This window comes from Scyliorhinus canicula, chromosome 3 (assembly GCF_902713615.1).
Source record: "Scyliorhinus canicula chromosome 3, sScyCan1.1, whole genome shotgun sequence".
Taxonomy (NCBI): domain Eukaryota; kingdom Metazoa; phylum Chordata; class Chondrichthyes; order Carcharhiniformes; family Scyliorhinidae; genus Scyliorhinus; species Scyliorhinus canicula.
The window spans coordinates 173,203,805-173,227,567 of record NC_052148.1 but is presented as its reverse complement, the minus strand read 5'-3'; the positions used below and the strand labels follow the sequence as shown (position 1 = coordinate 173,227,567).

General features: G+C 42.8%; 1 protein-coding gene across 2 annotated transcripts in view; it reads right to left on the bottom strand.

Annotated features, from left to right (window-relative positions):
- Window positions 1–5,138: 5,138 nt before the first annotated feature.
- Window positions 5,139–23,763, bottom strand: part of wdfy3 (WD repeat and FYVE domain containing 3) — a 490,874-nt gene continuing 472,249 nt past the window's right edge. For both annotated transcript variants that reach the window (XM_038791772.1, XM_038791773.1), the window contains 3 exons: window positions 18,300–18,411; window positions 11,762–11,959; window positions 5,139–8,024 (listed from right to left, as the gene is read on the bottom strand). In XM_038791772.1, the coding sequence (XP_038647700.1) occupies window positions 7,904–8,024; window positions 11,762–11,959; window positions 18,300–18,411 (431 nt within the window). In that variant the 3' untranslated portion in view covers window positions 5,139–7,903. The remainder of the gene's footprint in view (window positions 8,025–11,761; window positions 11,960–18,299; window positions 18,412–23,763) is intronic.

Below are 23,763 nucleotides of genomic sequence, written 5' to 3'. Positions count from 1 at the left end.
GCTAAATGGGAGGGGGAACTAGGGGAGCAGATAGAGGATGGGACTTGGGCGGATGCCTTGGAGAGAGTCAACTCTTCCTCCTCATGTGCGAGGCTTAGTCTCATCCAATTTAAGGTGCTGCACCGGGCCCACATGTCCGGGACTAGAATGAGTAGGTTCTTTGGGGGTGAGGACAGGTGCACCAGATGTTCGGGGAGTCCAGCGAATCATGCCCATATATTCTGGTCATGCCCGGCACTGGAAGTATTCTGAAAGGGGGTGGCGGGGACGGTGTCGAGGGTGGTTGGATCCAGGGTCAAACCAGGGTGGGGACTTGCGATTTTCGGAGTTGCGGTGGAGTCGGGAGTGCAGGAGGCGAAAGAGGCCGGTGTTCTGGCCTTTGCGACCCTAGTAGCCCGGCGGAGGATCTTGCTGTAGAGGAAGGATGCGAGGCCCCCAAGTGTGGAGACCTGGATCAGTGACATGGCGGGATTTATAAAATTGGAAAGGGTCAAATTTGCCCTGAGAGGATCAATACAAGGGTTCTATAAACGGTGGCAGCCTTTTCTGGACTTCCTGGCTCAGAGATAGGTATCTTGGTCAATCGCAGCAGCAACCCGGGGGGGGGGGTTCCTTATTATAGTTTCTATTTTTTTTTCTGCGGTTATGTAACTTAACATTGTGTTAATTTAAGTTGTTGTTAATATGTTGTGTTGTTCATTGAGGAGGGGCGAATGTTTATGATTGCTATCATTATTGTTACTGTTGGTATTTTATTATGGTTCGATGCTGTTGTACAAATTCAAAATTTTTCAATAAAAATTATTTAAAAAAAAAGAAAATGGCATCCCACACATGTTAATGCAGATGACAAATGGGCAAAAATACATCAAATCGTATTTCCCCGACTATAGGAAAGAAATTCTGAGGGTAGCTCACAAACTTCCATGAGGGGAATATCTAGGAATAAAGAAAACCCAAGCAAAGACACAGACAGTTTTACTGGCCAGGACTACATGAAGATGTAGTTAAATTTAGTCAAACATGTCACACATGTAAAGTAATAGGGAAATCACATGCTGCAATAAAGGGATCCATATTCCAGTTTTCAAAGAACCTTTTACAAGAGTTCTCATTGACTGTGTAGGACCATTGTCGAACATGCAAACTGGAAATCATTACTTGTTAACTATTATGGATATATTCACTAGATTTCCTGAAGCCATACTGTAAAGAACGATTACAGCCAAGAGTGGTAGAGGATTAACCAAGTTCTTTAAAAGAAAAGACTTACTAAAAGGAATAGAGGAAAAGAGTCAGAGGTTTAAGGAGAGAATTACAGGGGTGAGGATGCCTGAATTTGATGATCACAGCTATCTCAGAATGTTCTGGGGCTAGAGGAGATTACAGAGATAGGAAGGGGCAAGTCCATGGAAGGATTTGAAAATTAGGATGAGAATTATAAAATGTTTGGTCAGGAACCAAAGTAGATAGTAGACAGAGGTGAGATAGGTGAACGCGTCTTGGTGCGAGTAAGGGCAGCAGTATTTTGAATGAACTCAAGCTTAAAGAGAGTGGAACACGGGAGACCAGCCCAAATTTCACTGGAAGAGTCAAGTCTAGGGTAAAAAAGACAGGAATGCGAGTTTCAGTAGCAGATGAGCTTAAAAGGGCATGATTGGTGATGTTATGGAGGTGGAAATAAGTGGTGCAAGCTGGTCTCGGGATCAAATATGACACTAAGGTTGCGGCCAGTCTGTTCGAATCTCAGGTAACATCTTTAGTTTTCCCATTATTTTGTTGGAGGAAATTTCTGCTCATTCAGACCTGGATGTTGGGTGGCAGACTCAATTTAGTAATAGTGGGGGTGTTGAGAGCAGTGGTGATGAGATAGAGTTGAATGTTGGTCTTTGTGTGAAAAGTAATGCAGTTCCTTTTGAATGATGTTGCAACAAGCAGATGAGAAGTAAGAATGGGGCCAAGGACAGATCCTTGGGGATGACAGAGATGGTGCAGGAGTGGGAAGAAAGTCCCTTGAAAGCGATACTTTGCAATTAGAACGGTTAGGTAAGTACAATCCCACCCAGCTGGTTGACAGTGGGAAGGCTTCGGAGGAGCATGGTGTGGTCAACCATGTCAAAGGCTGCAGCCAAGACAAGATGGAGGATGAGACAAGTTAATGTTTCAGGTCTTATCCCTTCAACAGAATATTTTATTCTTGCCTGTTTACCATGTCAGTGCTGGCTGGTGTTCTCTAGGTCAAGTCTTATATAATACATGTCAGTTTAACTTGGGCAAAAAGAAAAAGGTCTGATGATGAACATTGGAGTTACAAGGAAAGATATTGGGTTTCCAGCTGAAAAATATTTTGAAGAACCAATCCACTCTTTTCTAAAATAGCAGGCCTGATAACGAATGAAAGAACCGATTTAAAAATCCAGGGAATTGTTCCTGACAATTATGGAAATTGTGCAGCAAGTGAGTCACCTCCTGGTTCCTCTAAGCCTGTCCACCATTTACCATATTTCAGGCAACTCAAAGAATCAATTCAAACAAACTGAGGGACAAATTAAAAAGCCAGCCCCATAAACTTAAAACACCAAGGCAAAACGTGATAAAGAGGTTCAATAAGGCACCCTAATTCCTGCGGTGCCCACTGGGCACAGAGCACCTTGACGTGCCAGTGGACCCCCTGCTGTGAATCCAGCCACGGTGGAGGGCCACACAGTTGGTTCAAACAATCCCCTTACTTGCCTGCTTCCTGCACCGGTTAATTGCAAGTTTGGTCACGCCCAGCAGCAGGTTCACAGGGGACAAGATCATCACAAAACTGCAGTACAACGTTTTTTAAATAACTGAAAAGGGAGTGTAGTTGATAGCAACCGATATGTGCATGGACCATGAACTCCACAAAGCTTCAAAAAAGGTAGGCTTCCTGGGCGTCCATGAACCGAGGCAACCTACCATTATATGAGATGTCTATGTGCAACCCCTCCACCCCAAGTCCCTATTGTTAAGGGGAAGGAGTCCTCCGACGTGAGACTTCCACCACTCTGGTGGAAGTGGCAGGGAGGCACACCAAGGGGTGTCCTGACAATGGGTCAGGATAAGGAAGTGAAAGGTGTGCACCAATAATCAATACAGAAAACTCTGAAAGGGCACAGAAGACATTTCCCCGAGGATTTTGAGGTTTGTGGGGGTGGGGAAGGTTCTGTGGGTGAGGAGTATTTGTTGGAGAGGGAGTGACATGGTTTGCCATGGTGTGGCCATGCTTGTTGCATTACTATAGGGCGACAAATATTGCGATGGTTAGGAAGTGGTCGTTGGAGCAGCGGTCGGTTTGGGGGTGGATGGAGGCGGCCTCGTGTAGGGGAACCAGTTTGAGGACACTGTTGTTGGCACCACTTCTGTTCTCGCCAGTTACTCTACGGGTTTGGTGGTGGTATCAGCACTGAGGGTTTGGAACCAGTGTCAGCAGCACTTTGCATTGGAAGGTGGGTTGTTGTGGTAATCACAGGTTTGCACTGGCCGATGTGAGGTTCCAGGGGTGGTGGCAGGTGGAGATAGACTGCTTTATGGATTCATTCGTGGGAGGGAAATTTGCAGACCTGGTGGTGCTGGAGGGGACATATCAGTTACCAAGGGGGAATAGGTTCAAGTATCTGCACATCAAGGACTTTATTAGGATGGAAGTGTCTTCGTTTCCGATCCTGCCGTCCTCGGTGCTGGAGAAGCTCTTGTCCGACGATGAAATTGGGGAGGGCAAAGTTGTGGACATGTATGGGGAGCTGATGGAGAGGTGCTCATGTGAAGGAGGTCAGGCTCAAATGGGAGAAGTTGGGGGTGTGCTGAAGTGTGGAGGGAAGCGCTGCGGGAGAGTGAATGCATCCTCATTGTGTGCCAAATTAAGTCTTACTCAATTTAATTTAGCAAGTGGTCGTTGGAGGAGTGGCCGGTTTTGGGGTGGATGGAGGTGGCATAGAGCCCAAATGACAGTGTCCAGGATGAGTTGGTGCTTTAAGGGAGTGGAGGATAGGTGTGGGGAGCAGCGAACCACATGTTCTGGTCATGTTCAAAGTTGAGGAGGCTTTGGAAGAGATTTTCGGATGTAATGTTAAAGATTTTAGGGGTGGAGGTCGTTTCCAGTCTGGAGGTGCCAATATTTGGAGTGTCTGAGGATCCGGGAGTACAGGTGGGCAGAGACCAACGTCTTGGCCTTTGCCGGAGGCAAGATGAAATCAAACAGATGATTAGCATCTTCACAGTGAAAGAAAGGACGAATATCCTTGAACATAATCTTTCGACCAATATTCATTTTCTCTGTGGGGACTTACCCTAGCCTCAATGTTCCATCTCAGAATAGAAACAGCATCGTAGGAAGGAATGGGACAACTCACTAAAGCCTACTAATTGCATCATTTGCAAAAAATTAAAAAAAAGAATGGGTCTAAATGAACATTTCAGACAAGCTACAAATTCAGTTGGTGGTGGATAAAAGATAATAGCAGGAAATTATCAAATTAGCAACAAAACAGAACATGTACAAAACATACCAAAACCCCACCCAAAAGAAACTCCTTTATTGACAAAGCATTCAAAATATCTATGGGTAAACTGACCTGGTAATACTGCATATTCATCATACACCTATTATTATACCAGATTGGCCTTTGATTAATTTAAGACAGTAATCCAATCTTGAACTGTTTCTTGCAGTTTCACATCTGAAGCCACATCATAGGTATTCAGAACCCTCTCCAGATAAATGTCTAGTAACTGTGAAATTCCTTAAGTTACACATAATGTTTGTTTTGATGAGCTTACAGTCCTCAGTATTTACTGCAAAATTCTTACACTTGTGTATTGTGTATTCTTGGACATTCTTTTTTCTTTATGTTACGCACGATTAAAAGAAAACGTGAACAGAACATGTTACATGTGCTTCGATTGACACGCTTCATTTTAAAAATACAGCATTGCTCTGCTGTTATACCTGAAGTAGATTGCCTAACAATCAGACAAAAATATTAGAATTTTGGTAAGTTATGCCACAGATAAAAACGTTTCTGAATGCATCTCACATTCATGTAAGTAAAAATAACAACCAACCAATTAATAAACTAACATTTGCTAAAGTGATCTTAAAGTAGGAAACAACATTTGGTGGTAAATAGCAGGTATTTATTTAAATGAAAAAGTTTAGTACCAGAATTTGTCTCTATTGCATTAGTTACATATGCATTTGTGTGACTGCAGTTCTTTTGCATTAAAGACAAATATACAATGAACATTCAGATACCACAGTTTACACACTAATATAATGCATCAGTCTAGCACAGGAACCACCAAAACAAGGATTTCAGTTCTCATATATAGTACAAAAATCCCACTCCAGTTCAGCCAGTTTTCTTCATTTCAGATTCATTACTGTACAATTAATTGTCATCTGGGGAGGGAGGGGTGCAAGTAATTGATTAATATATTAAACACAACAAAAAAAGTGGAAAACAATATACATTTTACTGACACAAAAAGTCAGCTGTGTTAATCATGCAACAAGTAACAAAACTTGCTGAAATTAAAAATACTTCAAAAACAGTATAATTGCATAAATATTATACAGTTCATTTACTGTAAAGAAATGCTGTCTTTAAAATGATTGAGGAAATGTAATGATAAAATGATTTCTACCAGTTTTATACACAATAGCAAGGTGCAAAATCATTGTAACTTTTAGTATCGATGTAGACAAGTGTTGCCCTTTAGCAGCAGGTTCTACTATTTTAAGCATGACAGTACAAAATGCACAATACATTATACAGATAAGTACACATGAATAATGTGTTTTACAAGGGGAAAAGGGAAGATGAATGCTAGTTACACACAAAGAGTACATTTGCTACAACATGGATTGTTCCAAATGTTTTCTACAGATTATGATATAGTACATGTTGATATGCCCATCACAACTTTAACACAAAAAAAGTCAATTTTAAATATACATGAAGATCAGTTACCCTCCTAAGAGGTGATCCTTGCATTGGTAGCAGCATTTAACGTGAAAAGGAACGTTTACTGCCCACAGTACCACTGCAATAGGGCAAGTGGCCTTTAACAGCCAATGAATCTACAACCTAGTCTGATTCCCAGAGACCCTCATTATACTTAACACACCAACAACTACCAGTAGTTGCTTCATTGCCCCAGTCAATGTGCTTACAGACACTGGCTGTTATTTAACAGCAACATTTTTGACAGCTAATACAAAATACTGAGGTTCATTATAAATGTGCTCTGTAAATGGAAGTAACTGTAGTATTTTCCATTTTTCATGTGTTTTTGCAGAAATTACTACCTGGAGCATTACACCAGCTGTCAGAGTCCATAAACACTGAACTGACTGGTACAATATAACATTTCTCAACAATTTGATCAACAGAACATGTGGAAACCATTTTCTGAAATAATTTGCTGTTAAAAGTGAGCTGGACAAACAAAATCACTTAATTGCTTTGACTCGTGGTGCTGTAATTTTAATAAGTTTGAAAGACCTAAGAACTGAAAAGGGTGTACACTGCAGTGAAGATTCTATCTCAGGGTTCATTTAACAACTGCAGCCTAACATGGCTCCTTGCTTTACCACCATATGACACTGGATACATTCTAAAATAACATTGTTTTAAATGATGTTGCTTGACTGTATTATGAATTAATATGCCATATATTGGTGTACAGAGAAAATACTGCTTTTATACTTGCTGGTCTAGAATACATTAACATCTTGTAAACAGCTTGGATAAGGTAGAAATGCAGCTACTCAAATTACAACGATATGACTTTTAATGTATTTCAATTTTCACTTTACCCTAATTGCAATGTACTGAGCTTGGTCGAACAGAATTTAATGGTAAGGAAGTCACCAGATTTATTTTTTCACTTCCCTACCCACCTGTCTTATTCCAGCTACACCCCCTCCGCATTGGTTCCCTACACACCTCAAAGCACACATGCAAAAACAAAGTCTTGCATCGTATAGTGCAATGCTGAAAGTACTACTTGCATTTCAAGCACTGCAAGTGTTCTATTGCTCCTAAGCAGGATAGGGTTAAATAAATGTATGTTAGAACACAGATGCTGTATTGCTATAGCACGTGAATATCCCCAGATAAATTTTAGTATTTTCAAGAAAGCATGAACACCAAGGAAGCTGTTATTCTGAAAATAGATGGGTACAATGACTGGTGTAAAACTGCTGCATGCCCCTTTTTCTTCGATACTGTGAACTGACGTAATGGAGTAAACAAATTAACTCACAAATCCATTATTGTTTGAATCAAACAATAATTAAAATTGAAAAAAAACAATGCAAGGTATTAATGCAATAATGATTAGCGTTTGCACATTTTCATTAACTCCTAAAATAGTTACTGAGTGATGCTGGACACAACTATTGATTTCTTAAATCACACAATTAGTGGTTATAGTAGGACATCTTGTAACAGGCAATTCAGAAGTTCCTCTTGTTAAAAAGGCCATTACAACTATTTACACTATAAACAAATAGGATTCTTGCAAAGGTGGCAGATTTACATCTAAAATCTTACAAGCCACTAGTTCCATGAATATGGGCGATATTATCAAGATGTTTGAAGGATGGTTTAAGTCCAGAACTACCAAAATCATACTCTCAGCACATTCCAGAACATTCAAACCATCTGAGTATAATAGTGAGATGAGCACATTAACTGCAAGGCAAGTGATCCCTTTCTATTCAGTATATTACAGTGCTTCAACACAGTACAAAGAAATTTATGTAAACTCTTTTTTTTCCTCCCCACAAGACTTCCTTTTGCATAAAATCATTTGAAATAGCTGGGAGTAATAATGATTCTGCTTGTCTGGTCACTGAGAAATCAATGACCTGCTAGTTCCTGGAGCTCTCCTCAGACCCCTTCTCCTGCTGCAGGTTGTAATAACAATTCTGACAGACACGGACTGGTGAGGAGATTTTCAAGCGTCTGATCTCAGACTGAAATCGACTGCACCTGTAAAATAAAGTAGAGTCTGTAACTATTGCAACCAGTGTATTTTTTGCAAAGTTGTCCCAAAACTTGATTTACAAACATTCAAAGATAAACCTTTAGGGTAGGCAGAGCAAAAGGTGGATCTGAATAAATATTGGACTGCTTCATGAAACGTGGATTTGAAAATCAAGCATTGCATTCTTTTTTTTTCTTTAAAATTTAGATTACCCAATTATTTTTTCCAATTAAGGGGCAATTTAGTGTGGCCAATCCACCTACTCGGCACATTTTTGGGTTGTGGTGGCAAAACCCACGCAGACACGGGGAGAATGTGCAAACTCCACACGGACAGTGACCCAGAGCCGGGATCGAACCTGGGACCTCAGCGCCGTGAGGCGGTTGTGCTAACCACTAGGCCACCGTGCTGCCCTAGCATTGCATTCTTGACAAAAGACAAAAGCTACTTGTCAATGAACTCTTTTACTGACAGTAACCAATGTTAGATTGCCAATTAAAACTAGTTTTTCATATATTTTGGGCACAGTCAACTCACATACACTAAATGAACACCTCTTCATGCAACAGAAGGATCATTAACAGTTAACTATTTCAGATAGTTTTTCGAATTTCCTTTTTATAAAAGGTCCGAATTGAATTACATTTCAAGTCTTCCCCGAGAAGAGAAAATGGGATCAAATAATGTGAGAATGCAACATTCCAGGTTAAGAGGTGTATCAGAAAACTCCAAGTTTTGTCGAGCTGGGAGAAAACAGAGAAGCAGGAAGGAGGGAATTGTATACATGATGGTTGAATGAAGAACCACAGAAATATTAGTGTGAGAGGGAGTTATTTGCCTTCTTGCCGTGTAAGTGCTAGAAAATTATGCCTAGGAGAAATAAACTTGTAGTCCGCTCATTTTATTCAATCTCCATTTATATTTATATTGGTAAACATGAGAAATAAGGTATAGTTTTAAGTGGGTTTAGTTTAATTTTGCTGTACCTGGAAGGATAAAACCTATAGTTAGATTCATGCTGGACAAAGATGTTTGTAAAAATGAAAGCAAATTACTGTGGATGCTGGAATCGGAAACAAAAACAAAATACCGGATAATCTCAGTAGGTCGAACAGCATTTATGGAGAGAGACGGGAGCTAACATTTTGAGTCTGGATGACTCTTTGTCAAAGCTGATACAAAGATGTTTGTATGTGTGGGTTTGGTTCAGTTCCAATTGTGTTTCAACAGAAGGCCACTTTCTAGAGGAAAGGATTTTCCTCTGTCCTTAGTTTTAATTGGAAGCCAGAGCAGTTGAAGATAGGACCTCGAGGCGTGAACATCTCTCAACTCAGCCAGAAGAAAGGCTCGACAGGATGGGAGTTGCAAAGAAGCAGGCTTCCCAAAGTGCAGACAACCAGGGCATTGGGACAGAAAGAATGTTTAAGACAACTGGAGTTAAGTGAACAGAGACCCAGGTATTATTCAAAAGAATTCAAGGAAGAGTAAACAAAGTGTTCTGAATTGAAGAGACAATTAAGTAACCAGATTTAAAGTGGGACAGCAGCCGTCAAAAGGTAAATCAACCATCTGATGCCATTTTAATATCGTCTGGGAGTCAAAAGTTAAAGCAATTCTGAGCAGTTTGCACAGCAGTCAAGCCAAAGAAAACCCTACAGGGGTTGGTGTAGAATCCTGGACTGGATTCACTGTTAAAGGGAGAGTGGAAGTTTTGTTTAAAATTGTCATTCGGAAAACCTGGTCTGGATTTTGGAATGCAAACCGCTTAGGGAAAGCGTAATAATGAGAGAAGATTTTAAAGTGAGTTTTTGGCAGCGGAGTTTGGAAACTCAATTATCTGCGGGGACTCTGAGGAGACACACACAAACATTCACTTGGGGTTCAGCGCGGAGAATGTATTTTCCCACAGTCATCTTGTGTACTCAAAAGGGACTGTGGTAATGAGACCATTTGTAGATTAAGATATACTTTGTAATACGTTAACCCTAAAACCTGCGTGTAATTGTTAAGCTAAGGTTGGGTGGGGGGGAAGGAGGAAATTAAAGGCCTATTGTATAATTTTTCATGTTTAATAAATGTTTTTTTCTTGTTATAACTAATTAGCGGTCCTATGACTCTGTTCCTCCACATTTTATTTGAAAAGGTTAGTCTTTTGAGTCAGGGTTCCATTCTGGGATCTTCCCATCCAGTTATAACATCAACTGGGATCACAGCAAAGGTAACGTGAATCATCTTGAATGCTAGGCACTTCTACAAGTGACATGCTTTAAATTACTCCATTAAACTCACAACAGCTTTCTCAAACTTGGAATTGCAGTCTACACATGCAATAACATTACAGGATCTTACAGCTTGAGCAATTTCTCGAAGGAGTGTTAAATTGTTGAGACAGGCCTTGCATCCCCAAGTGTCCTTGCAGCTCTCTTGTCCCAGCAGTTCCACCGGCATGGGGGAGCGGTGGCCACTCAATCCCAAGGAGGAAGAACCAGGAACTGGACGACATGTAGGTTGTGGGGGTTCAGGATAGGAAGTCCCTGGGGAAGTCAGTAAGCAGACATTGGGAGGGGGAGGGGCTGTGAAGGAGGCACCCACCCCTCCATTTTCCCACCTGTGATTCTAAAGGGCTTACCTGCCAGGATTTCTGCTCACTGCCAACCTCCTCCTACAGCTGAAAAATTGCAGCTGAATGGGAAGTAGCCATTAATTGGCCACTTAAAAACCTTAATTGGTGCGTGGGCAGGCAGGCCACCAATTAAATCACAGCCAGGTCAGGGCCGGGTGTGTCGGTGATGAGAAAGATAGCCACAGAATTTTAAGGACAGTTTCCCTCCCCCTCTCCCCCCAGCAAACCTACTCACAAGGAACCATAAAACTCGGTATTAGTGCATGGATTAAATATGAACAGAACTTCTAAAAATTTAGAAGGAAATTGGATCATCCAATATGTATAATCTATTTATTGTGGTTAACGTAACTAAATATAAATACCAATACAAGTCTACTGGCCTGGTTGCATTGTAGGCCCAAAGACTGCCTTGGGAAGCAGGTAGAAGGAAAATTGCCTTTAAGATGCATCCTGATAGTTTGTCATCAGTCATTTGGCTCCCCCGGAATCTGCTAAGATCCTCTGACCTGGACCAATCTTGGCATCAGGTTTCTATAGATAGTCCTACATTGGGATGTCCGTAATGGAAAGGTGACGTAGGAAACCAGAAACAGTCCTTTCTGCCTCATTAAAATAACACCGGGCTTGGTTTAACTTCAACCATAGACCAAGTACTGCCAAACAGGTACACTGAGGAACTGTGAGCATGATGCAATGGGGACAAAGTTCCAATGTGACGAGTTCCTGCCCAATTTTCCTTTGCACGTCTCCTACCAAGCACAGTGCAAAGAAAAACCTCACTACCCATATTAAAAAACTGTACAGGATACAATAAATAACCCAAGACATTTCATATATTTTTGCAATTACACTCATTAATGTGAATTTAGCTCATAAATGTGTTTTATGTTGCTATCTCACAAAATTATCAGTAACATTGAGTATTCTATTACTGAATTAGCACACAGCCATCTAAAATCAGATCTAATATCGAGATGTTAATGCTGATAAGGTAACATAATAAAGTTGAACTGCAACTGTATTTCACTGTATTGATTTAAATACAGTAAATAGGTCATTATGGAATACATGTCAAATGGAATATCCCAAATTCATGCAGAACTTATTATCTCTTACTTTTGACAGAAGAGCTGGCCACAGTTTCTGCAGTGATGCCGTCTCTCAGTCAAGGAGAAGCGCACTGAACATCCTAAACAGCAGTCGCCTCCATCATCTTTGATCCAGTGGTCAGCAGCTGCCCTCCCTGGCTGATCACTCACTGACCAGCTAAAGACCCGACCTCGTGCATCACCTATCAGAATTTTACTGTGATCCCTGCAGGAAAGGAAACAAAATAGAATGACCAAAATGACTGGATTAACAGAGTTATTAGTCCATTTAAGATGCTTCGTTATGAAAAGTGCTTTGAAAACCTGTAACGTAGACTAAGCATATTTTCAAAGGGCATTTTAACCTATTAAGTAACATTTTTCATGCAACAGTAGATTGTAATTGCAAATAATATGAAAATGAACTGAAAGCTGCATGCATTATGTGAGATTTTGGTGGGAATTCTTTATCTGATTTTTTTTTACCACTGCTCCTTGTCCCAACTACAACCAAGGCTCAATAGCAAATTAAGAATAATATTATGGAGCACAACTTTTATTTAAAAAATTACCACAAAGTAAATGCAAATTGTTTTAAAATCTCTTCTCACCTATTTTTTTTCCATCTATTCTTAATTATTCTAATTATTTCTCCCCTTGACTTTAGTACTCTGCCTATTATTTTCTGGTCAATTTTGGGCTGGTTGGTAATGATGCTGTTTCCTTTTCCACAATCAGAAAATGGATCAGTAAAATTTCACTTGATCATATCATTCGAGTGACAGGTTGGATGTATTAGGGGTAACTCAGCGAGTCCCATGAAATTTAAAAAAAGGCGGGCGAGTTAACGCAACGGAAGGAACTACCTAGAGCTGCAAACAGGGATTGGACTTTTGAGGATAGAAACGATTTCACTACAAAAACAAAATTAGTACTTGAAATTTCCAAATGGAATCCAATATCCTATGGAAGAAAGTTACTTTTAAACTTCAGATATTTAGCTAATGTCAGCCTTGATGGCAATAAATTGGTACAGGCATGGTAGTTCAAAACAGAACTGTAAAGTCACGTTTGATAAATCTGGTCATTTGTATGCTGCTCTAGGAGAAACATGATTGATAGCTGCTGGATCATTGTAAAACCTAACTGGGACTGTCATGATATGCATATTGACTAGGATGTAAAGGGTTAACAAGTTAATCATAATGATTCATACCACGAGAGGGAACCTCAGAACAGTCATATATATATATATCATGGACTTGGGGATTCTGGGAAGATGACTAGAAGAGGATAAGATGATTAGATAGTGAGGTGTGAGAGAGAGCAGTTGTATACTTGAGAGTTCTGTTGCCTTGCCCCACAGTGGAGAGAAAAGTATTCCGAGCTGACGTTATTTGTGCAGACACTCGCCCTAGGCTCCTCACACAGTAACTTTACCCAGTCCACAAATTGTGGTCCAATCCCAAACCGCTCCAGAACTGCCATCAAGTACCCGCTTTCTCGGCATCCAATGCCACAACCATCTCTGTTTTATTCCCCTCCGCAGGTGCGATAACCATGTTCAATACCATAATATAGTTTTGTTTGTTAACAATGCTTTGTGTTCTTTATTCAACACGATGAATCCGAGCCATCCAGGTAAAGCAGAATACAGAATACAACAGGAACAGAGCCTGCTACACCTGGCCCTGGTGTGGACTACAAGTAACTCCAACCCACAACATGTAGTTGTCTCTAAAGTGACCAATTGGAAAAACAATCATTGCAGAATGGCAACGATCATTATCCGAAAACAAGAGATGTGCCATAGATGTCACACTGACCATATATTGAGTGCACAAAAAAAATTAGCCATGAGTGGCCTCAGAAAAGGAATCCAAGCAATCAGGGCTCCGAGTCCTGATCATGATTCAGTAATCTGATAGAAGGAAGTATGGATTTTGGGCTTGGGATAATGAATGTAGCATTTTGCATTCTTTCTAAATTCATATGCAATAAATGATCATTTGGCAAAGCCAATGGAGGGTCTCCATGACCTTTACAGTGCTTTCAGATGAAAAAAATTGGAAAGAAAGAAATATTTAACATAAAAACTTCAGTTCTTAGGATGATTGAACATACAAACAAATTCATACAACTCCTTGTGCGTCCACTGTGTCAAGATGCATGATTTCTGCATTATATTTTTGTGCGAGTTTACACAGAGACAGTGTTTTAAAAATTAGCTTCAGCCAATTGCAATTTTAGGGGAAGCCAAGTGTACTTGTAGCGCAAGGACTGCAGCTAGGCTATCTGGATGATGCTCTGATAGACTTTGAAGTCAAGCTCATCAAATTCCTGATCCTCTGAAGGTTAAAAAATCTGATCCTACTCCGTTTGCAACTCCAGCAAGCCCGGCATCCCGAATATGGCCCCCAGGGGACTGGGCACCAAATCCACATGCAGGATTGCCGACATGGTGCTGCAAAATTACCTCCAGAATTTCTCCAGCTTTGGGCAGGACCAGAACATATGTACGTGATTGGCTGGACCCCTTAAAAAATATCCTCCATCGCATCAAACAGCCGGCTCATCCTCAAAATGTCAGGTGCGCTCTGTACCACCTTCAGCTGTATCTCCCCCAGCCTCGCACACAAGGTTGAGACATGCACCCTCCCCAACACCTCGCACCAATACCCCATCTCCAGCCCCACCCACAACTCTTCCTCCCACTTGGCCTTAACCCCCTCCAAAGGCACCATATCCTTCTCCAAATCCCATAGATCGCCGAGATGGCCCCCACCCTCTCCCTCCAGCACCACCCCGACATTACTCTCTCCAACGAGGAGGAGGGTGGTGCCACCGGAAAAGTCGGGAAAACCTTCTTTGCAAAATCCCAGACCTGCATTTACCTAAAGGCTCCCCCCCGTTCCACTCCCATAAAAACGCTTTTGGCAAAAAGACCAGCAGGCACTGAAATAAAAATAAAAACCGTGGCAAGATATTCATCATTGCCACCTGCATCAGCCCCCCCTCCCCGTAGGAGATGTGCAACAACAAATCGTGATAAAAAGACACCCTGTGCTCCACAGGCCCCCCCATACTATCCCATTCTACTTACGGAGTCTCTCAGCGCAATGGTCAAGGACTCTATCACCAGCACAAACAGGAGGCGGGACATGGGACACAGTCAACCAGCTACCCCTCCCCTTCCCAGAACTTCCCCCAGCCACTTCCTCTCAAACCACTTCTCTCTGCATAATCCTCATCCAGCCACCGTTCACATCTCCCAGGACCATCGAAACCTATCCACACAGGCTCAGACATCCATAGCCCCTCCCCTCCATCTCATTCCTGTTCACTAGCTAACCTGCGTTTGCGAGCAAGGATGCCCCTGTCAGAGGCCCCTTCTCCCCCCAAATACCCTACACTGAAAAATCAACATAAAAGCCCACCCACACCCAATCCTTCCAAGCAACCCAAAATAATAGACCCCCAAAGAAAGGGAAACAAACCCCAACATATTACCCCAATGTCCCCAAAGCCATTCCCTCCCAACCACAACATGAAAGAAAACAAAGTCCAAAGTCAGTTCAGTCCCAGTCCTTTAGGCTTCACGAATGCCTCTCGCTCCCCGCTGTCTCAAAGTAATGGCCCTTGGTGTTATATGTAACTCGGTGTTATATGTAACTTCGCCAGGCAGACTGACCCAAACCACATGTTACTCTTGTATAAAGCTGTCTTCGCCCAGTTGAGGGCCGCCTGTCGTCTTGCCAGCTCAACCGTGAGGTCTTGGTATATTCGAATACCTTCCAACGTCACCTCTCTATTCTGCTTCCCCATCTCAGCACCTTTTCCATCACCTGATAGCTGTGAAAGCAGACTATCACAGCTCTTGGTGGCTCAATCGCTTTTGGCTTCGGCTGGAATGATCGGTAAGCCCTGTCCTGCTCAAAGAGGGAGGTGCTCTCCTCCTCCCCCAAAAACTTAGCAAACATCTCCGCAAAGTACTCCGTCGGCCTCCGGTCCTCTAGCCCCTCAGGCAGTGCCACAATCCGCAGATTCTGCTGCGTGACCTGTTCTCCGGGTCCTCCAATTTGGCTCTCAGCGCTTTGTCGCTCTCCTCCACACCCCGCAGCTCCTTTTCATCAAGGTGAACTAGTCACTGTGCAGCGACAATACCTCCACCACCCGCTTCAACACCTCCCAACTTGCTCCCGCACTGCCAATGTTTTTCCAAGAGCCTCCTTTATCCGGGGCAGTGTGTCATCCACCAACTATTTGACTGAGGCATCATCACCTTCCCATTCCACTCAATGTCTGACAAACTGCCGCTCAAACTCCACCACCATCGCCTTTAATAATAATCTAATAATAATCTTTATTGTCACAAGTAGGCTTATATTAACACTGCAATGAAGTCACTGTGAAAATCAGCCAGCGTATCCACCTTAATGGGCGTAGCCCTACCTGGCGAGCTTGCTCCCGTTAACTTTCCACCAACTGAACTCTCAGATGGATTATCGCTCGCTTTTTAAAAAATCCTGTATTTTTTTGTTGGGCTTTTGACATCCTTTAGTTGCCACAACTTTTCTGGAGATGAATCGTATGAAATTTCCCCCCACATCTGGGTGAAAAGAACCAAAAAAAATGATAGTTCTACCAGGAGCCACACAATGCATGGCCTCCACCTCCAAAGTGTCACAAAACTTGGGAGTATTGTGAGCTGTGAGGACAATAGTAATAGTCTTCAAGAGGACATACAGATTGGTTGAATGGGCAGATTCATCTAATGCAAAGAAGTGTGAAATTACAAATTTTGCTAGGAAGAATGAGACGTGGCCGTATGAAATAAAGGAAAAAGTCTAATGGTGGAGCAGGAACAGAGACCTGGGGCCATATGTGCACAAAGTTTTGAAAGTGGCATAGCAAGTTGAGAAAGAAGTTAGAAAAGGGATCCTGGGTTTTATAAATAGAGGCAGAGTGTACAAAAGTATGCGGGTTATGATGAATCTATATAAAAGACATGGCCTATCTATTGTGTCAATTATTTGGAGAGGATGCAGAAAAACACTATGGGAATAGTTCCAGGGATGAGGGGCTTCAGTTGAGTGGAGATTTTGGAGCAACTGGGGCTTTTCTCTTCATAGAAGATTGAGAGGAGATTTGATAAAGGTGTTCAAAATCATAAGGGTGTTCATAATCATAGACAGAGTATATAGAGAGCAACTGCTCCAATTGGCAAGAGGGTCGAGAACCACAGGACACGGATTTAAAGTGAATGGCAAAAGAACCAGCAGCAAAATGAGAAAAATCATTTTTACGTAGCAAGTAGTTAGAATTTCAAATGCACTGGATGACCCTGTGGTGGAGACAGATTTAACTGCGCTTTTCAAAAGGGAACTGGATATTGATTGGCAGGGGCTAGGAAATGAGACTAGCTGATTTGATCTTGAAGAGAGCTGGCACAGAGGCGATGAGTTGAATGGCTTCTTCCCGTACTGCAAGCATTCTATGACTCTATGTAGACCATCAGACACCCAGGGATTACGGTTCATAAGCTTATCTGTTCAAGCGTTCAAAAAAGCTAACATCTTGCTCGCTTAACCATTGAGAAGAAATCATTTCAGCAGCAATTTGATCTGTACCTAAATAAAGGCATTAAAATAATGGATGAACTGCCTCAGTGTCTCTAGTTCCTTAGTTAATATTGTCTGAACCATGAAGTAGCTTTGCTTGAGAGCCGTCTTCCATCAGAGACCCAGAAAATAATGGAATGAACTACACAAAGAACTGGCCAATGGGCAGATTGTGTCACACTAAAAATCCTCTACAGGAGACATAAATACTGCTCACAAATGAGAAAATGTAAATACTGGAACTCTAAAAATAAAAATTAGCAGCTGGTCAATCAGTATCTGCACAATATTTGTATGGAATAGCGGCTGCTCCTTTCAGTCCTATGAAAAGGTGAGATTTTCCAGCATTTTCTCTCCTATTAGTTCCGATACTTAAACCTGAAATATTAAGCTATCCTTCCCTTAGAGATGCTGACTGGTCTTTTAATAATACACTTTATTGTCACAAGTAGGCTTACATTAACACCACAATGAAGTTACTGTGAAAAGCCCCTAGTCACTACATTCCGGCACCTGTTTGGTACACCGAGGGAGAATTCAGAATATCCAATTCACCTAACAGCACGTCTTTTGGGACTTGTGGGAGGAAACTGGAGCACCCGGAGGAAACCCACGCAAACACAGGGAGGACATGCAGATTCCGCACAGACAGTGACTCAGCTGGGAATCGAACCTGGGACCCTGGAGTGTGAAGCCACAGTGTTAACCACTGTGCTACCCACTGTTTCTCAAGTTTCTGTATGTGCTGTCTATCTTGCCACAATATAAGTTCACCATCCATCAAGAGACACTACTGGCAGAGGCTGAGGAAATATCCACAGTTCCAGATTAAGTGACTGGAACCAGAAGGGAAATTTCTCATTAGAAGATCTGAAGTAGTGGACCAAACATTGATATTTTTAAAAAACTTGCTTCAAATGAATTTGATTTGCTAACAACACTCACTTTGAAATGCCTAATGCAGTGATTTCGGCAGGGTGACCATTGTCTTTTCGATCAAACGCAGTGTGCATAGTTAACTTGCTTCGGAACACCAACTGCCGTTCCCATCTGTATCCTGAAACCAAAAAGAAAACCACTTGTAGTCATTGATTCACAATGGAAATATAACCTGTTAAAGGTAGCTCAGAGTATAAACAGCTTTTATGATGATAAAAATTTGTCGCAGTTAAGCTCATTTAAATACTCTAGTTCACTTAACTGTAAGTTATAACACTCCTATTTATAGTCAAAACCTAAGGTTTAAGATGATAGAAATTTACAGTACAGGAGGCCACCCATTTGGCCCATTGTGGCTGCCCTGGTTCCGCGAAAGATGTGTCCAACTTATTCCCACACCCCATTTTCCCCCCATAACTCTATACTTTAGTCTTCTTCGGTACATGTCCAATTGCCTTTTGAAAGTTCTTTGGAATTTGCTTCCATCACTCATTCAGGTACTGTGATCCAGTTCTTAACAATTCTCTGTATGAAAAAAATGTCCACTTTGCCAAAGATTTTAAATCTCAGGTTACTGACCTATTTGCCAAGAGAAATAGTTTCTCCCCATTTGCTCCATCAAAATTCTTATTGAATATCTCTATTAAATCTCCCCTAACTTTCTCTGCTCTGACAAAAATAATCCCAAGTTCTCCCCTTAACTTAACATAAATGCCATGCTTAGCTCCTATAAATAGTGGAAATGTGCATACAGATGCATAGGAACGTGTGCTTACATTCAGAAACAGCTAATTTCAGTATTGAACAATTCTTTTTATTTATTCATTTACAAGATGGGATGTGGACGTCGCTGGCCAACATTTATTGCCCATCCTTAGTTGCCTTTCAGAAGGTGATGGTGAGTTGCCTTCTTGAACCATTGCAGTACTTGAGGTGTAGGTACACCCACTGTGCTCTTAGTGAGGACGTTCCAGAATGTTGGCCCAACGACAGTGAAGGAAAAGCAATATATTTCCAAGTCAGGATGGTGAGTGACTTGGAGGGGAACCTCCAGGTGGTGGGCTTCCCAGGTATCTGCTGTTCTTGTCCTTTTTGATGGTAGTGGTCGTGGGTTTGGAAGGTGTTGTCTAAGGAACCTTGGTGAGTTACTGCAATGCATCTTGTAGATGGTACAAACAGTTGTCACTGTTCGCCGTGGTGGAAGGTTTGAATGTTTGTAGAAGTGGGAGCAATCAAGCGGGCTGCTTTGTCCTGTCGAGTTTCTGGAGTGTTGTTGGAGCTGCACTCATCCAGTGTAGCCATCTGGGATGGCCATTTCCAGAATACAAAATGGATGATCGCAATGACTGTAGGGTAATATGGACAATGTTAAGAAAGCAAGCAGGCACAGAGCCTGTATGCGTATTGAGAAGGCAGCTCCCAGACAAGACTGAAATTGTAGGTCAATTAACATATTGATGGCCCATCTCCGGGAACAAAGGAAAGACATTCAAGCAACCGATCTAGCTCCAGACAGCCCGGCACCAGTTCCCCAAACCGAAAGCGTAAACAAAGCAAGGCCAACGGCCACCTAGGACACGCCCAGCCATCAGGCACCCACCCTTTTATTGGTCAAGATCGATAACAGTGATCAAGATGCGGCCCAATTAATTGGGGCCAAGTTTAAGGCCCGCCCAAAAGCACGTGAAGCCCCTTCGGGTATAAGAAGAACCCCCCCCCCCCCTCAGAGAGAGAATCGCTCTCTTGGAATTGGCTCTCAAAGCGGAGAGATCCAGCTGCACCAGAAGCAAGTAAGTTCAAGGTCAACGCTCGCTACAAGACAGACGAATTTAGCTGTTCTCCTGTACCTCTTCGAACCCAACAACCTCAGATCCGAACAACGGCCATTGTTCCTCTGACTGAGTGGGCACCTGAAGTTAAGTATCGGCCTTAGCGTTAGAGATAGTTTAGTTTGTAGTACTTTGTGGATGAGTAGATATTATTGTGTGTATAAATAAATAGTATCGACTTTGAACTAACTAACTGGTGTATTGGCTCTTTGATCAGTATTCGGGTTTGAACCTTGTGGTGGTATCGAGAGATACCTGGCGACTCTAAGTGTAAACATAATTAGGATTAAGGAAGGCGACCATATTGACTGCCATGTTTATAACCAAATAAATATAGCAACACCAAGCAAGTGGAGAGTATTTCATTACACTCCTGACTTGTATCTTGTAGATGGTGGGGGGTGAGGAGGTGAATTACTTGCCATAGGATTCCTAGCCTTTGACCTGTCCTGGTAGCCAGAGTATTAATGTGGCTCGTCCAGTTCAATTTCTGATCAATGGTAACCCCCAGGATGTTGGTTGTGGGGGATTCAGTGATGGTAATGTCATTGAATGTTATGGGGCGATGGTTAGATCCTCCTTTTAGGAGATGGTCATTGCCTGGCACTTGTGTGACATGAATGTAACTTGCCACTTGTCAGTCCAAGCCTGGATATTGCCCAGGTCTTGCTGCATTTGGACATGGACTGCTTCATTATCGGGGGAGTCGTGAATGTCCTGAACATTGTGCAGTCATCCGCAAACATCCCCACCATTGACTTTATGGTGGAAGGTGGTCACTGATGAAGCTCCAATTGAAGATTAGAATTCATAGGTGCAAGGGGAAAAAACTTAAAAGATGGTAAAGTAGTTATCTTGCTAAAGGAAACAATGAACTCTAAAAGAGTCAACGCATTTGTGGAACTGATGCACCAACCAGAGCTATTAATTTTCCATCAAGGTTATTTCAGAAATTTAAGAGAAATGTTTGTCATTTTCATGTTGAAACTCGATATTGTTCATAAATTCCTCTCTGAATGCCCAGTCTCTCAATTTCTTGCTGTAATAGCTATATCACCCCCTTCTTCAATCTCTTAATTTCTTCTACCATCTCTGGTTTCATTAACACAATCCCCACCCTCCCCACTCAAATGTTGAATTCTTTTCTTCCCAGCCCAAGTCGGTCTGCAGTTGTAGTCTCGTACAGCCTTTGTCTGGCCTCTTCCACAACACCCTTTACCAAATCCTGAGTTTACCTTTTCTTTGAACGAGAGTTGTTTTTCTCCCATGCACAGCACTGCACATTTCCAAACTGTCACATTTGCCATTGACCTCAAAACAGCTTTATTCAAACCAGAAAACAGCACCAAACCCAGCCGTTGCAGGTTGTAAAATCGTGTCACTTCGTAATACGAACCTGCTGCTGTATACATTAGCCATAGTATGGCAGGATTAAATGTTTGAGTCATCTCCCTTCAACACAAAACTAGGGCTAATTCTAATTTGGAGGGAAAACCGACACAAAATAAACATCTGCACGCAACCAGTCTCTAACTGGAATATAAATGCTCCCTCCACAGTTCATTCAAAGTTTGTAATGTTCCAGCTTGGTCAGTAATACTGCTACTGAGTCATTCTTGTTGAGATTGAAGTCCCCCATTCAGAGTAATTTACATAGATTTACATGGAATTTACAGCGCAGAAGGAGGCCATTCGGCCCATCAAGTCTGCACCAGCCTTTGGAAAGAGCACCCCACTTAAGCCCCATACCTCCACCCTATCCCCGTAACCTGTTTTAGTTCAGTGGACTAAACAGCTGGTTTGTGATGCAGCCCAAGGCCAGCAGTGTGGGTTCAATTCCCGTACCAGGTTACCCGAACAGGAATGTGGCTTTTCACAGTAACTTCATACTTGAGACAATAAAAGGTTATTATTACTATTATTAACCCAGTAACCCCACTTAACCTTATTGGACACTAAGGGCAATTTTAGCGTGGCCAATCCACCTAGCCGTTGGACTGTGGGAGGAAACCGGAACCCATGCAGGCATGGGGAGAACTTGCAGACTCCGCACAGACAGTGACCCAAGCTGGGAATCGAACCTGGAACCCTGGCACTGTGAAACAACCGTGCTAACCACTGTGCTACCGTGCTGCCCCTGTGTCTTTGCTACCCTCAGTGCTTCTTACAAGTGATATTCAACTTGGAGGAATGCTGATACATCAGGTGACAAAAGGCAGTAGATGGTAATCAACAGGAGGTCTCCTTGCCCATGACTGAGTTGATGCTATGAGAATTCATGGGGTCCAAAGGTAATGTTGAGGACTCTCAGGGTGAGTCCCACCCATAAACAACAGTGCTGCCACCTCAGAGACAGGACATAACCAGGGATGGTGAGAGAGGAATCTAAGATATTGGCTGTTGCTTGACTAGTCCGTAGGCCAATTCACCCAACTTTGGTACAAGTCCCCAGATGTTACTGAGGAGTACTATACAGGGTTAACTGTTGATTCTGCTGTCTAGAGGGCCTGTTTAGCTCACTTGGCTAAATCGCTGGCTTTTAAAGCAGACCGAGCAGGCCAGCAGCACGGTTTGATTCCCGTACCAGCCTCCCCGGACAGGCGCCGGAATGTGGCGACTAGGGGCTTTTCACAGTAACTTCATTGAAGCCTACTCGTGACAATAAGCGATTTTCATTTCATAGATTGATGCCAGGTGTCCCTTCCAGTTTTATTCCAATTTAATTTTTCTGCAGCAGTTTCATATAACGGAGTGGCTTGCTGGGCCATTTCAGAAAGCAGTTAAGCGTTAACCACATTGTTGTGGATCTGAAGTCACATATAGGCCCGACTGGTCCAGTCCTTCCCTGAAGGACATTGGTGAACTAGATGGGTGTTTGACATTTGGTAGTATCATGATGCCAGTTCCTGAGACCAGCTTTATTATCCTACATTTTATTTATTAATTAAATTTAAATTCTAGCAGCTGCCATGGTGGGATTTGAACTTGTGAAGTATTAGTCCTGGCCTTTGGACTAAAAGCCTAGTAACATCACCACCATGCTACCGTTTTTGATTTCTAGCAATAAAGTTTGAAGCATGCATAAACAATGGGCGGAATTCTCCCAAAGGGAGACAAACAGCCGACGCCGGAGTGAAACTCGGAGTGTTTCACTCAGGTGTCGGAGGCTGCTCCTCGCCCCCTATTCTCCCCCCCTCCCTGGGGGGCTAGGAGCGGCAGCGCGTGAATTTCACGCCCTGGGCCTTGACGCTTGCGTCAAAGCAGCACGGCCGGAATGACGCGTCCGGCGGCGCCTAGGTGATGTCACCCGCGCATACGCAGGTTGGCCGGCGCCAACCCGCGCATGCGCGGTTGCCGTCTTCCCCTCCGCTGCCCCGCAAGACATGGCGGCTTGATCTTGCGGGGCGGCAGAGGGAAAAGAGTGCGTCTTTTAGAGACGCCGGCCCGACGATCGGGGGCCAGACACCTCCTGAGCACACCCCTGGTGCTCGATCCTCCCTCCGCCCCCCACAGGCCCCACATGCAGCAGTCGCGCAATGTTCACGCCGGCAGCGACCAGGTGTGGTTGGCGCCGGCGTGAACCGGTCGGGGTCGGCAGGCCGCTCGGCCCATCCGGGCTGGAGAATCGCCAGTCGCCGTTG